The sequence below is a fragment of the Cherax quadricarinatus genome, chromosome 33 (genome assembly GCF_038502225.1).
Source record: "Cherax quadricarinatus isolate ZL_2023a chromosome 33, ASM3850222v1, whole genome shotgun sequence".
NCBI classification, from domain to species: Eukaryota; Metazoa; Arthropoda; class Malacostraca; order Decapoda; family Parastacidae; genus Cherax; species Cherax quadricarinatus.
The window spans coordinates 19,372,066-19,388,540 of NC_091324.1; the positions used below are offsets into that span (position 1 = coordinate 19,372,066).

Genomic DNA, 16,475 nt, shown 5'->3' on the forward strand with positions numbered 1-16,475 from the left:
ATTACTGGGAGTACTGGTAATTACTGGAGATGAGTACTGGTATTTACTGGGGATGAGTACTGGCAATTACTGGGGATGAGTACTGGTAATTACTGGGGATGAGTACTGGTAATTACTGGGGATGAGTACTGGTAATTACTGGGGATGAGTACTGGTAATTACTGGGGATGAGTACTGGTAATTACTGGGGATGAGTACTGGTAATTACTGGGGATGAGTACTGGTAATTACTGGGGATGAGTACTGGTTATAACTGGGGATACGTACTGGCAATTACTGGGGGTGAGTACTGGTAATTACTGGGGGTGAGTACTGGTAATTACTGGGGATGAGTACTGGTAATTACTGGGGATGAGCACTGTTAATTACTGGGGATGAGTACTGGTAATTACTGAGGATGAGTACTGGTAATTACTGGGGATGAGTACTGGTAATTACTGAGGATGAGTACTGGTAATTACTGGGGTGAGTACTGGTAATTACTGGGGATGAGTACTGGTAATTACTGGGGATGAGTACTGGTAATTACTGGGGATGAGTACTGGTAATTACTGGGGATGAGTACTGGTAATTACTGGGGATGAGTACTGGTAATTACTGGGGATGAGTGCTGGTAATTACTGCAGATGAGTACTTGTAATAACTGGGGATGAATACTGGTAATTATTGGGGATGACTACTGGTAATTACTGGGATGAGTACTGGTAATTACTGGGGATGAGTACTGGTAACTACTGGGGATGAGTACTGGTAATTACTGGGGATGAGTACTGGTAATTACTGGGGATGAGTACTGGTAATTACTGGGGATGAGTACTGGTAATTACTGGGGATGAGTACTGGTAATTACTGGGGATGAGTACTGGTAATTACTGGGGATGAGTACTGGTAATTACTGGGATGAGTACTGGTAATTACTGGGATGAGTACTGGTAATTGCTGGGATGAGTACTGGTAATTACTGGGGATGAGTACTGGTAATTACTGGGGATGAGTACTGGTAATTACTGGGGATGAGTACTGGCAATTACTGGGGATGAGTACTGGCAATTACTGGGGATGAGTACTGGTAATTACTGGGGATGAGTACTTGCAATTACTATGGATGAGTACTGGCAATTACTGGTAATTAATGGGGATGAGTAATGGTAATTACTGGGGATGAGTACTGGCAATTACTCGGGATGAGTACTGGTAATTACTGGGGATGAGTACTGGTAATTACTGGGGATGAGTACTGGTAATTACCAGGGATGAGTACTGTAATTACTGGGGATGAGTACTGGTAATTACTGGGGATGAGTACTGGTAATTACTGGGGATGAGTACTGGTAATTACTGGGGATGAGTACTGGTAATTACTGGGGATGAGTACTGGTAATTACTGGGGATGAGTAATGGTAATTACTGGGGATGAGTACTGGTAATTACTGGGGATGAGTACTGGTAATTACTGGGGATGAGTACTGGTAATTACTGGGGGTATGATGAGTACTGGTAATTACTGGGAGTACTGGTAATTACTGGGGATGAGTACTGGTAATTACTGGGGATGAGTACTGGTAATTACTGGGGATGAGTACTGGTAATTACTGGGATGAGTACTGGTAATTACTGGGGATGAGTACTGGTAATTACTGGGGATGAGTACTGGTAATTACTGGGGATGAGTACTGGTAATTACTGGGGATGAGTACTGGTAATTACTGGGGATGAGTACTGGTAATTACTGGGGTATGACTGGTAATTACTGCAGATGAGTACTTGTAATAACTGGGGATGAATACTGGTAATTATTGGGGATGACTACTGGTAATTACTGGGGATGAGTACTGGTAATTACTGGAATGAGTACTGGTAATTACTGGGAATGAATACTAGTAATTACTGGGGATGAGTACTAGTAATTACTGGGGATGAGTACTGGTAATTACTGGGGATGAGTACTGGTAATTACTGGGGATGAGTACTGGTAATTACTGGGGATGAGTACTGGTAATTACTGGGGATGAGTACTAGTAATTACTGGGGATGAGTACTGGTAATTACTGGGGATGAGTACTGGCAATTACTATGGATGAGTACTGGCAATTACTGGGGATGAGTACTGGTAATTACTGGGGATGAGTACTGGCATTTACTGGGGATGAGTACTGGTAATTACTGGGGATGAGTACTGGTAATTACTGGGGATGAGTACTGGTAATTACTGGGGATGAATACTGGTAATTATTGGGGATGAGTACTGGTAATTACTGGGGATGAGTACTGGTAATTACTGGGGATGAGTACTGGTAATTACTGGGGATGAGTACTGGTAATTACTGGGGATGAGTACTGGTAATTACTGGGGATGAGTACTGGTAATTACTGGGGATGAGTACTGGTAATTACTGGGATGAGTACTGGTAATTACTGGGGATGAGTACTGGTAATTACTGGGGATGAGTACTGGTAATTACTGGGGATGAGTACTGGTAATTACTGGGGATGAGTACTGGTAATTACTGGGGATGAGTACTGGTAATTACTGGGGATGAGTACTGGTAATTACTGGGGATGAGTACTGGTAATTACTGGGGATGAGTACTGGTAATTACTGGGATGCATACTGGTAATTACTGGGATGAGTACTGGTAATTACTGAGGATGAGTACTGGTAATTGCTGGGATGAGTACTGGTAATTACTGGGGATGAGTACTGGTAATTACTGGGGATGAGTACTGGTAATTACTGGGGATGAGTACTGGTAATTACTGAGGATGAGTACTGGTAATTACTGGGGATGAGTACTGGTAATTACTGGGGATGAGTACTGGTAATTACTGGGGATGAGTACTGGTAATTACTGGGGATGAGTACTGGCAATTACTGGGGATGAGTACTGGTAATTACTGGGGATGAGTACTGGTAATTACTGGGGATGAGTACTGGTAATTACTGGGGATGAGTACTGGTAATTACTGGGGATGAGTACTGGTAATTACTGGGGATGAGTACTGGTAATTACTGGGGATGAGTACTGGTAATTACTGGGGATGAGTACTGGTAATTACTAGGGTTGAGTACTGGTAATTACCAGGGATGAGTACTGTAATTACTGGGGATGAGTACTGGTAATTACCGGGATGAGTACTGGTAATTGCTGGGGAGTACTGGTAATTACTGGGGATTACTGGTAATTACTGGGGATGAGTACTGGTAATTACTGGGAATGAGTACTGGTAATTACTGGGGATGAGTACTGGTAATTACTGGGGATGAGTACTGGTAATTACTGGGGATGAGTACTGGTAATTACTGGGGATGAGTACTGGTAATTACTGGGATGAGAACGGGTAATTACTGGGATGAGTACTGGTAATTACTAAGGATGAGTACTGGTAACTGCTGGAAAAAGTACTGGTAATTACTAGGGATAAGTACTGGTAATTACTGGGGATGAGTACTGGTAATTACTGGGGATGAGTACTGGCAATTACTGGGGATGAGTACTGGCAATTACTGGGGATGAGTACTGGTAATTACTGAGTACTGGGGGGATGAGTACTGGCAATTACTGGGAATGAGTACTGGTAATTACTGTGGATGAGTACTGGTAATTACTGGGGATGAGTACTGGTAATTACTGGGGATGAGTACTGGTAATTACTGGGGATGAGTACTGGTAATTACTGGGGATGAGTACTGGTAATTACTGGGGATGAGTACTGGTAATTACTGGGGATGAGTACTGGTAATTACTGGGGATGAGTACTTGTAATTACTGGGGATGAGTACTGGTAATTACTGGGGATGAGTACTGGTTATTACTGGGGATGAGTACTGGTTATTACTGGGATGAGTACTGGTAATTACTGGGGATGAGTACTGGTAATTACTGGGGCTGAGTACTGGCAATTACTGGGGGTGAGTACTGGTAATTACTGGGGGTGAGTACTGGTAATTACTGGGGATGAGTACTGGTAATTACTGGGGATGAGTACTGGTAATTAGTACTCGTAATTACTGGGGATGAGTACTGGTAATTGCTGGGGATGAGTACTGGTAATTACTGGGGATGAGTACTGGTAATTACTGGGGATGAGTACTGATAATTACTGGGGATGAGTACTGGGGGATGAGTACTGGTAACTACTGGGGATGAGTACTGGTAATTACTGGGGTTGAGTACTGGTAATTACTGGGGGTGAGTACTGGTAATAACTGGGGATGAGTACTGGTAATTACTGGGGATGAGTACTGGTAATTACTGGGGATGAGTACTGGTAATTACTGGGGATGAGTACTGGTAATTACTGGGGATGAGTACTGGTAATTACTGGGGATGAGTACTGGTAATTACTGGGGATGAGTACTGGTAATTACTGGGGATGAGTACTGGCAATTACTGGGGATGAGTACTGGTAATTACTGGGGATGAGTACTGGTAATTACTGGGGATGAGTACTGGTAATTACTGGGGATGAGTACTGGTAATTACTGGGATGAGTACTGGTAATTACTGGGGATGAGTACTGGTAATTACTGGGGATGAGTACTGGTAATTACTGGGGATGAGTACTGGTAATTACTGGGGATGAGTACTGGTAATTACTGGGGATGAGTACTGGTAATTACTGGGGATGAGTACTGGCAATTACTGGGGATGAGTACTGGTAATTACTGGGGATGAGTACTGGTAATTACTGGGGATGAGTACTGGTAATTACTGGGGGTGAGTACTGGTAATTACTGGGGATGAGTACTGGTAATTACTGGGGATGAGTACTGGTAATTACTGGGGATGAGTACTGGTAATTACTGGGGATGAGTACTGGTAATTACTGGGGATGAGTACTGGTAATTACTGGGGATGAGTACTGGAAATTACTGGGGATGAGTATTGGTAATTACTGGGGATGAGTACTGGGGTTGTGTACTGGTAATTACTGGAATGAGTACTGGTAATTACTGGGGATGAGTACTGGTAATTACTGGGATGAGTACTGGTAATTACTGGGGATGAGTACTGGTAATTACTGGGATGAGTACTGGTAATTACTGGGGATGATTACTGGTAATTACTGGGGATGAGTACTGGCAATTACTGGGGATGAGTACTGGCAATTACTGGGGATGAGAACTGGCAATTACTGGGGATGAGTACTGGCAATTACTGGGGATGAGTACTGGGATTTACTGGGGATGAGTACTGGTAATTACTGGGGATGAGTACTGGTAATTACTGGGGATGAGTACTGGTAATTACTGGGGATGAGTACTGGTAATTACTGGGGATGAGTACTGGTAATTACTGGGGATGAGTACTGGTAATTACTGGGGATGAGTACTGGCAATTACTGGGGATGAGTACTGGCAATTACTGGGGATGAGTACTGGTAATTACTGGGGATGAGTACTGGTAATTACTGGGGATGAGTACTGGGGATGACTGGGGATGAATTACTGGGGATGAGTACTGGTAATTGCTGGGATGAGTACTGGTAATTACTGGGAATGAGTACTAGTAATTACTGGGGATGAGTACTGGCAATTACTGGGGATGAGTACTGGTAATTACTGGGGATGAGTACTGGTAATTACTGGGGATGAGTACTGGTAATTACTGGGATGAGTACTGGTAATTACTGGGGATGAGGAATGGTAATTACTGGGGATGAGTACTGACAATTACTGGGGATGAGGAATGGTAATTACTGGGGATGAGGACTGGCAATTACTGGGAATGAGTACTGGCAATTACTGGGGATGAGTACTGGTAATTACTGGGGATGAGTACTGGTAATTACTGGGGATGAGTACTGGTAATTACTGGGGATGAGTACTGGTAATTACTGGGGATGAGTACTGGAAATTACTGGGGATGAGTACTGGTAATTACTGGGGATGAGTACTGGTAATTACTGGGGATGAGTACTGGTAATTACTGGGGATGAGTACTGGTAATTACTGGGGATGAGTACTGGTAATTACTGGGGATGAGTACTGGTAATTACTGGGGATGAGTACTGGTAATTACTGGGGATGAGTACTGGTAATTACTGGGAATGAGTATTAGTAATTACTGGGGATGAGTACTGGTAATTACTGGGGATGAGAACTGGAAATTACTGGGGATGAGTACTGGTAATTACTGGGGATGAGTACTGGTAATTACTGGGGATGAGTACTGGCAATTACTGGGGATGAATACTGGTAATTACTGGGGATGAGTACTGGTAATTACTGGGATGAGTACTGGCAATTACTGGGGATGAGTACTGGTAATTACTGGGGATGAGTACTGGTAATTACTGGGGATGAGTACTGGTAATTACTGGGGATGAGTACTGGTAATTACTGGGATGAGTACTGGTAATTACTGGGGATGAGTACTGGTAATTACTGGGGATGAGTACTGGTAATTACTGGGGATGAGTACTGGTAATTACTGGGGATGAGTACTGGTAATTACTGGGGATGAGTACTGGTAATTACTGGGGATGAGTACTGGCAATTACTGGGGATGAGTACTGGTAATTACTGGGGATGAGTACTGGTAATTACTGGGGATGAGTACTGGCAATTACTGGGGATGAGGAATGGTAATTACTGGGGATGAGGACTGGCAATTACTGGGAATGAGTACTGGCAATTACTGGGGATGAGTACTGGCAATTACTGGGGATGAGTACTGGTAATTACTGGGGATGAGTACTGGTAATTACTGGGGATGAGTACTGGTAATTACTGGGGATGAGTACTGGTAATTACTGGGGATGAGTACTGGTAATTACTGGGGATGAGTACTGGTAATTACTGGGGATGAGTACTTGTAATTACTGGGGATGAATACTGGTAATTACTGAGGATGAGTACTGGTAATTACTGTGGATGAGTACTGGTAATTACTGGGGATGAGTACTGGTAATTACTGGGGTATGAGTACTGGTAATTACTGGGGATGAGTACTGGTAATTACTGGGGATAGTACTTAATTACTGGGGATGAGTACTGGTAATTACTGGGGATGAGTACTGGTAATTACTGGGGATGATACTGGTAATTACTGGGGATGACTGGTAATTACTGGGGATGAGTACTGGTAATTACTAGGGATGAGTAGTTGTAATTACTGGGGATGAGTACGGGTAATTACTGGGGATGAGTACTAGTAATTACTGGGGATGAGTACTGGTAATTACTGGGGATGAGTACTGGTAATTACTGGGGATGAGTACTGGTAATTACTGGGGATGAGTACTGGTAATTACTGGGGATGAGTACTGGTAATTACTGGGGATGAGTACTGGTAATTACTGGGATGAGTACTGGTAATTACTGGGATGAGTACTGGTAATTACTGGGGATGAGTACTGGTAATTACTGGGGATGAGTACTGGTAATTACTGGGGATGAGTACTGGTAATTACTGGGGATGAGTACTGGTAATTACTGGGGATGAGTACTGGTAATTACTGGGGATGAGTACTGGTAATTACTGGGGATGAGTACTGGTAATTACTGGGGATGAGTACTGGTAATTACTGGGGATGAGTACTGGTAATTACTGGGGATGAGTACTAGTAATTACTGGGGATGAGTACTGGTAATTACTGGGGATGAGTACTGTAATTACTGGGGATGAGTACTGGCAATTGCTGGTAATGAGTACTGGTAATTACTGGGGATGAGTACTGGTAATTACTGGGGATGAGTACTGGTAATTACTGGGATGAGTACTGGTAATTACTGGGGATGAGTACTGGTAATTACTGGGGATGAGTACTGGTAATTACTGGGATGAGTACTGGTAATTACTGGGGATGAGTACTGGTAATTACTGGGGATGAGTACTGGTAATTACTGGGGATGAGTACTGGTAATTACTGGGGATGAGTACTGGTAATTACTGGGATGAGTACTGGTAATTACTGGGGATGAGTACTGGTAATTACTGGGGATGAGTACTGGTAATTACTGGGGATGAGTACTGGTAATTACTGGGGATGAGTACTGGTAATTACTGGGGATGAGTACTGGTAATTACTGGGGATGAGTACTGGTAATTACTGGGGATGAGTACTGGTAATTACTGGGGATGAGTACTGGTAATTACTGGGGATGAGTACTGGTAATTACTGGGGATGAGTACTAGTAATTACTGGGGATGAGTACTGGTAATTACTGGGGATGAGTACTGGTAATTACTGGGGATGAGTACTGGTAATTACTGGGGATGAGTACTGGTAATTACTGGGGATGAGTACTGGTAATTACTGGGGATGAGTACTGGTAACTACTGGGGATGAGTACTGGTAATTACTGAGGATGAGTACTGGTAATTACTGGGGGTGAGTACTGGTAATTACTGGGGATGAGTACTGGTAATTACTGGGGATGAGTACTGGTAATTACTGGGGATGAGTACTGGTAATTACTGGGGATGAGTACTGGTAATTACTGGGGATGAGTACTGGTAATTACTGGGGATGAGTACTAGTAATTACTGGGGATGAGTACTGGTAATTACTGGGATGAGTACTGGTAATTACTGAGGATGAGTACTGATAATTACTGGGGATGAGTACTGGTAATTGCTGGAATGAGTACTGGTAATTACTGGGGATGAGTACTGGTAATTACTGGGGATGAGTACTGGTAATTACTGGGGATGAGTACTGGTAATTACTGGGGATGAGTACTGGTAATTACTGGGATGAGTACTGGTAATTACTGGGGATGAGTACTGGTAATTACTGAGGATGAGTATTGGTAATTACTGGGGATGAATACTGGTAATTACTGAGGATGAGTGCTGGTAATTACTGTGGATGAATACTGGTAATTACTGGGGATGAGTACTGGTAATTACTGGGGATGAGTACTGGTAATTACTGGGGATGAGTACTGGTAATTACTGGGGATGAGTACTGGTAATTACTGGGGATGAGTACTGGTAATTACTGGGGATGAGTACTGGTAATTACTGGGGATGAGTACTGGTAATTACTGGGGATGAGTACTGGTAATTACTGGGGATGAGTACTGGTAACTACTGGGGATGAGTACTGGTAATTACTGGGGATGAGTACTGGTAATTACTGGGGATGAGTACTGGTAATTACTGGGGATGAGTACTGGTAACTACTGGGGATGAGTACTGGTAATTACTTGTGGTGGGGGATTACTTGTGGTGGAGGATTACACCACAAGACAAATGTGATTACTTTTGGTGGGGGATTACACCACTAGACAAGGGTGATTACTTGTGGTGAGGATTATACCACAAGGCAAAGGTGGTTACTTGTGGTTGGGGATTACACCATAATGCAAAGGTGATTACTTGTGGTGGGGATTACACAAGATAAAGGGGATTATTTGTGATAGAGAATTGTACCACAAGGGGATTACTTGTGGTGAGGGATTACACCACATGACAAAGGTGATTACTTGTGATGGAGGATTATACCACAAGAAAGGGGATTACTCTTGGTGAGGGATTACACAAGACAAATGTGATTACTTGTGGTGGGGATTACGCCACAAGACAAAGGTGATTACTTCTGATGGGGATTATACCACAAGACAAAGGCGATTACTTCTGGTGGGGATTACACCACAAGACAAATTGGATTATTTGTGAAGAATTATACCCCGAGACAAGGGGGATTATTTGTGGTAGGGGATTACATAACACTAGAGGGGGGATTTCTTGCGGCTGGTCAGTATTTAATGCTATTAAAGTCAGGTTAATTAATCTCAGATCATATCCTAAATTAGTCCATTCTGACACCTTGCAATAGCCCTGCCTTGATGACGATGGAAGGCGCTTGATCCAAGGAACTCGAGCTATTCCTTCCCTTCCTCGGATCAAACCTGACTTCCTCACGTTCTCCAGGCGCTGTTTGACCCCTACGCGCTTAGCTCTTATTTCTGAATTATAGTAATAATAATAATAATTAATAATAATAATAATAATATTAATAATAATAATAATAATAATAATAAATGTAGATTCATTTCAGTCACTGCTCAATCCGAGAAAGTATCCTTGTATTGTATAACCCCAGTCCCCTGTACCTCAGTGCACATGAAAGGTATAGTGCAGAGTGCGGTATAAGTTTGTAATGCAGTTCAATATTAACGCTGAAAATTTTAAGCGAGAAAGAGAAAAAGGCATTCACAAGTTATCACATGGAAACTAACATCGCAATTTATTTAATAATAATTGATAAAAGGACATATACAACCCAAGAGAAATTCAAGCTTAAAATCAAGAAAGACCAGCTTTAAAATTTTTAAAGCCAAACTGAAGAGACATTCTGTGGTTATCTTACATAAATCAACATCCCACATAATACGCTTAACACTAAGTCTGAAGCAGCTCGTAAGTTATTAGGTTGAAGGTTTGAAGCCAGTCGGCTGAGGCACTCACAAATTATCTTCTCAAAACCAGTATTTGTATTTTCTCAAAATTTCTTCGATTAAAATGACAATTACGGACCTACACAGGTGAAAATAGATCCAAGCTTTTCTCTAAGTTAGATTGTCGCTGGAATTTAGGCTTTCGATACATAACATAAAACGTCGTTACAATGGGCCTTGAGGACACTCAGATGTCACGGGTTTATGGAAATTATATTATATAGATTTAAACTAGGATAAGCCAATTAGGTCAAATGTTATGGGGCTCGATGGGAGAAGCGATGGTAGCAAAGGAAACAACTGTTGACTGTTACCGAGGCGTTTTATTGGTAATGTTGGCAGAGCCTAACCTGTCCGTCTGCCCGACTGACAAGCCTGCACGAGAATGAGGCTGTTTGATTGATTTGTCAGAAACTGCACCCTGACACGGGTCTTAATCCTACGATGACCCGTCTGATGATCTCGGAGGAGATGTCAGGATCTTGCAGTAGACCCCGTGCCTTCCACGGGAAAATATTTTATGTACGACAACGGGGTTAGGCCATCAGGGCCGCCATCATTGTCTCTGTGTCTTTAGGGCCAGGGCTACGGCTTAGGTGCCTGATTCAAACGGGAACGGAAGTGGGGGTAACGTGATTTAAAGGGCACGTCAGTTTCCCTGTCTTCTAATAATATATTTTTCAACTATAATCTACCTTGTCTATAATTACTATCGCATTTGCTTTGTCTGCTTTCGTAAGGTGAAGTCCAGGATTTTTCCTTAATTCATGGTCTAACTTAACAAATCTTTGAGGACAAATGTGTTACAGAGGTCTGAGCTTTGCTCAGACCTCTGTAACGCCGCCGCCGCCGCCGCCGCCGCCGCCGCCGTCGCAGCAGCAGTAGCAGCAGCAGCAACAGCAGCAGCAACAGCAGCAACAGCAGCAGCAGCTACAGAAGCAGCAGCTACAGCAGCAGCAGCTACAGCAGCAGCAGCTACAGCAGCAGCAGCTACAGCAGCAGCAGCAGCAGCAGCAGCAGCAGCAGCAGCAGCAGCACCAGCAGCAGCAGCAGCAGCAGCAGCAACAACAGCAGCTACAGCAGCACGTCAACAAGGCGTCAGAGTTGCCGCAGCACAGCAGTCCACAAGAATTCAGGCACTAAAGCTAAACCCTTAAGGGTCATAAAGAGCTTGAGGAATGGGAGGTAATCAGTTTTTATACAAGGAAGGAAAGGGTATCTCCAGTTTCGTGGATCAAGAGCCCTAAACCAGCGTTACGGCGCGCCAATTTAAGGGGAGAGTTTTTCAGAAAACGTGGAGGACAAGAAAGGAGAAAAAGAGAGGAAGAACGAAGGGGTGCAAAGGAGGAACAGGAGAGGGACGAGATACGGGAGGAACAAAGGGTAATGGAGGAGTTATGAGGAACGAAGGAAGGAGCAAGGTTGGTAAGAGCAAGTGCAACAAGAAGAGGAAAGGAAGGAACGGGAGGAAGAACTGGAGGATCTGCAGTATTGACATTCTTGGCATTTCCATGTTCAGAGGACGGGTGAAAGTGAACGTGAAATAGCATAAAAGAGTTTGTATGAGATTAGGAGAAGAGAATGGCCGGAGGAGAAGGGCCGGAGGAGAAGGGCCGGAGGAGAAGGGCCGGAGGAGAAGGGCCGGAGGAGAAGGGCCGGAGGAGAAGGGTAGGAAAAGAAGGGTAGGAGGAGAAGGGTAGGAAAAGAAGAGTAGAAAGATGGAGGAAGAAAGGTGAAAGAAAATGAGAACGGGAGAAGAGGAGTAAGGGGGATGAAGACATAACGGAAAGAAAATAAGATAAATATATGGAAGAGAAAGAGGACAAGGAAAAGAGAGGAGAATAAGTGTGAAGAAGCTGGAGAATAAAATAGGAGTAGGATCAAAGAAAAAGGTGCAAGGATTAAAGGAAAACGAGAGAGAGAGAGAGAGAGAGAGAGAGAGAGAGAGAGAGAGAAAAAAAATTGAAACCAGTTATTGCTGAAGACCTTAGGCCCCAGGAGTAGAATTTGATAAGAGACAGAAGATGAGGGAAAATATGCGCGGGGGAGGGGGGATGGAATGATGTGGGTGTTTGTGTGTGGAGGGGAGGGAGGGTGGGTGAATGTGACTTGAGTGACGAACAGTGACATCTAGCTGCCGGAAGTTGGAGTGGAATATCCATATGCGGAAGCGGTAGATGACCTCAGACATCCCAGCGAGCATGATACTTTAGACGTGACTCTGCAAACCGAGTACCTAAAGGTGGCTTTCACACGAGACACAAGACGAGCTCAGGCGGCCCTCCTCGCGCTGCCTCGTCACCGATGCTAGGGTGTGAGGTTAAAAGATAAAGAATCTAACACAAAGTGGGAGTTGTCATAGTTGCTTTTTGCTGATGACGCAGTACTTTTGGGGGATTCTGAAGAGAAGTTGCAGAGGTTGGTAGATGAGTTTGGCCTCTCTGGTGGTATTACCTGACGTTCCACTGTCAGTATTTCTTGAAGTGCTGGGAAAACAGGACAAGTGAAGCCCATGTTATGTACCTCCTTGAGTCTCTCTAGGACAATTTCCAGGACATGATATCTACCGGACTTTACAGTAGGCCTTGGCCGAGCTTCTGCTCCGTCAGCGTTCAGGCTCCAGCTCAACAGCCAGGGAAAGCTGCCAGACTAAGGTAGATGATGTCTGGTCTGCAGCCACAAGTAGTCAAACGAATCATCAGAAGGAACAGAAAATTCCAATTGTACCTCTTTTTACTGTAACTGATTTTCACACAGCTGAGTTACTTAACTGTCTTAATTTTTAAGGTTATAATCGTGACTTGACTTCTACTGTTATTGCTTGGCATGAGTGCCAGTGTGCCAATTTTATTGACTAAATAATGATATTCATTATTTATTCAGTTACTAAACAACACTTCTTTCGACTGGCTTCATAATATTAATAAGGATGACGATACCCCATAAGTTTAAATGCAAGTTTGAAATTTTACAGATTAAAAAAAAGAACACCTTGGAATCGTTGGATTCATTACAAATACAGGAGAAACCAGCCTTTTCTGATCGGCTTCAAACTTTCATTATTACGGCTTATTGGTTTCCTTAATATAAAGAGAAGAAAGCCACAGAAATGATGTAACAGAAACACATTATCGGAGGAGATACATTCTAGTGTAATATAAATCTAGAAATGTGGGAAATTGTGTTCTTGTACACGCCGGTGAGGGGTCTCCTGTTTCTTCCTATTCCTAGGCGTTGACTATGGGTTTAGCGCTTCCCTCCCCAAAAAATATAATCATAATACTAATATTATTATTCTACGACACACCTGTAACAATCACAATACATTCATACAAGTTAATGCAATTGTTAGTGCAATTCCCTTATATACTATGTGTGGATCATCATTCCCACCACCACGAAGAGTAGCAGCAGGCGCAGCAAGAGACAAGGTAGGAGGACCAGGTGATGTGAGGGCGAGCCATAGTGCAGAGGATTCTGTTTAGGTTGGGAAGGGATTTAGGGGCAGCAGGCAGCCACTCCATCGTCACCATCACCCTCTTCCATGAAAACAATCGAGTTCATACTTACTTTACTTACGGGTGAAGGACATGGTGAGGTGCTGGCTGAACTGAGGGACTTCTCGTTTTCGTCAGGTAGATCTACTGAGCTCATTCTCATGTTGCGGGCAGTGAGGAGGCGCCTGTTGTGGACTGGGCTGGAGGGCGCTGTGGAGGCGACACAGGAGGTTAAACCAGGGGCTGGGGTGTGGGAGGTGGGCACTAACAAGGGGCCTCAGGCACCCTGCCAGCCACCTTCCTTCGCTTGGGACCAACAATCTACCAACTTCATAAGAAAAGAGAGGGAGATCATGAGCTCTAATGCATATTTACTCTATCAAAAGACTAGTCTAGCTGACTGGATATAATTGCAATGGAGAGCTAGGCAAAATAAAAGACTCCAATTGAGGCTAGATTGATGAGCCAAGTTTCCAACGATGCGTCACTCGTGTTCCTAAAGATGGTAGAGGAACTTTGAGCTGGACGCCAAGATGACGTGATTTTGGATGTCACAACTTACCGAAATACTTTTCAAAGAACTTAAGAGCAAAAAAGTTAGTGCAGAATTAGATATGAAGGTCATATTAGTAATCTCCCAAATATATAACTCTGAAGAACAGAGAAGGTCTCTCACCGCCAGCACTGGCACCAGGCGTCAGACCAGTGCCAGGATAACCGGGGCACTCGTCTTACTCCAGCTACAGGAAATAACCTCACAAAGTGACAGTTCTGAGAATACTTTCAAGGGTACAAGACACTCTAATACAAAATTAAAAACTTTATATTTTACAGAAACGTCACTTCTGTCGCCTTTATTCTCGAAAGTTTTATAAAGGCAAATATTTTAATTATTTACTTCACACGAAGTGAAAAAAAGTATCTAATCAGTTCAATAGCGTGTCACTTTTCCCAAGGTATTACTAGAACTGCAGTTATTACTTAGCTAGAGTGAGAGAGTGTGGAGGCAGGCAAGCGAGCATGCATCACCGTGCAACACACATACACACACACACACACACAACGGAGCGTCCAAGAGAGGGAGCATGCGACGCATCACGGTGCCAACCAGCAAACTAGCGTGCGGTGTCCCTGAGGCTGCATGCACTCGCACACCCACTCACAGCTCCATCAGGGACACTCACACCCATGTACGTTTACTTGGGCAAGCCGTGATACCGTATTACACAACAACAAAAAAATCAAGTACAGAAAAACGTTTTTTTTCTTGTTTTATTCCAAGTCCCCCGAGTGGGCAAAATGTGCAGAGTTGTATCCTGGTTGATGAGGACAAGACTGCGGCACACGACCGAGGAACTTGATAGGACACACACTTCTAAGATGAGCTATAGTACATACATAAACTCATTAATATTATGCCCTGTGGCGGGGCGAGTACACATCTAAGGGGGGAAAAAAAACGACAAGTGACTATTCTATCAATATCAACATTAATAAAATGTGTATGAAGAATTATTTCAGGATGATCACGTAGACCTGGACGCACTGGACACAGCTCAGGTGACAAAAAAAAAAAAAAAAAAAAAAGATCTATACCTAAAATATATAAAATACATGATATTTATGTTGTCTATTACGTCTCATATAAACACCAATATGTCTATCTCAGGCCCGGACTAATATCGTAGTGGCTAAGTAAAAAAAAAAAAAAAAAGAAAAATGAAAATCAAGACAGAAATACAAGTCATTACGATGCACTGATGCTGCAGGAGACATTATGTACCGTGATGCATATTAACTATGTACCGAAGGACACAGTAACACGTACCGGGATACATATTCTAAGCTGCCAAGGTATATAATATGTACGAGAGTACATATTATGCACCAAGGTGCATATTAACTCCAAGGTGGTCGGGAGGTACTGAGACGGTGGCGCTCCTGCTGTCGAGACCAGGAGTTGGCGTGTGTGTGTGTGTGTGTGTGTGTGTGTGTGTGTGTGTGTGTGTATGTGTGTGTGTATGTATGTGTGCGTGTGTGCGTGTGTGTCAGCTGGTGCTGGCCTTGCCCAGCTGTTCCACAACACTCGGTGTGTGTACTCACCTAGTTGAGGTTGCGGGGGTCGAGTCTATGTGTGTGTGTGTGTGTGTGTGTGTGTGTGTGTGTGTGTGTGTGTGTGTGTGTGTGTGTGTGTGTGTGTGTGTGTGTGTGTGTGTGTGTGTGTGTGTCAGCTGGTGCTGGCCTTGCCCAGCTGTTCCACAACACTCGGTGCGTGTGCGTGTGTGTGTGTGTGTGTGTGTGTGTGTGTGTGTGTGTGTGTGTGTGTGTGTGTGTGTGTGTGTGTGTGTGTGTGTGTGTGGGCTGGTGCTGACCTTGCCCAGCTGCTCCACAACACTCGGTGCGTGTGCTTGTGTGTGTGTGTGTGTGTGTGTCAGCTGGTGCTGGCCTTGCCCAGCTGCTCCACAACACTCGGGGTGTGTGTGTGTGTGTGTGTCAGCTAGTGCTGGCCTTGCCCAGCTGCTCCACAACACTCGGTGTGTGTGTGTGTGTGTGTGTGTGTGTGTGTG

The 16,475-nt window shown here is 43.8% G+C and overlaps 1 protein-coding gene across 4 annotated transcripts in view; it reads right to left on the reverse strand.

Moving 5' to 3' along the window:
* The window catches only part of LOC128694002 (SH3 and cysteine-rich domain-containing protein), a 1,038,081-nt gene that overhangs the window by 26,009 nt on the left and 995,597 nt on the right, over window positions 1-16,475 (reverse strand). For all 4 annotated transcript variants that reach the window (XM_070090891.1, XM_070090892.1, XM_070090893.1 and 1 more), the window contains one exon: window positions 13,982-14,118. In XM_070090891.1, coding sequence (XP_069946992.1) covers window positions 13,982-14,118 — 137 coding nt within the window. The remainder of the gene's footprint in view (window positions 1-13,981; window positions 14,119-16,475) is intronic.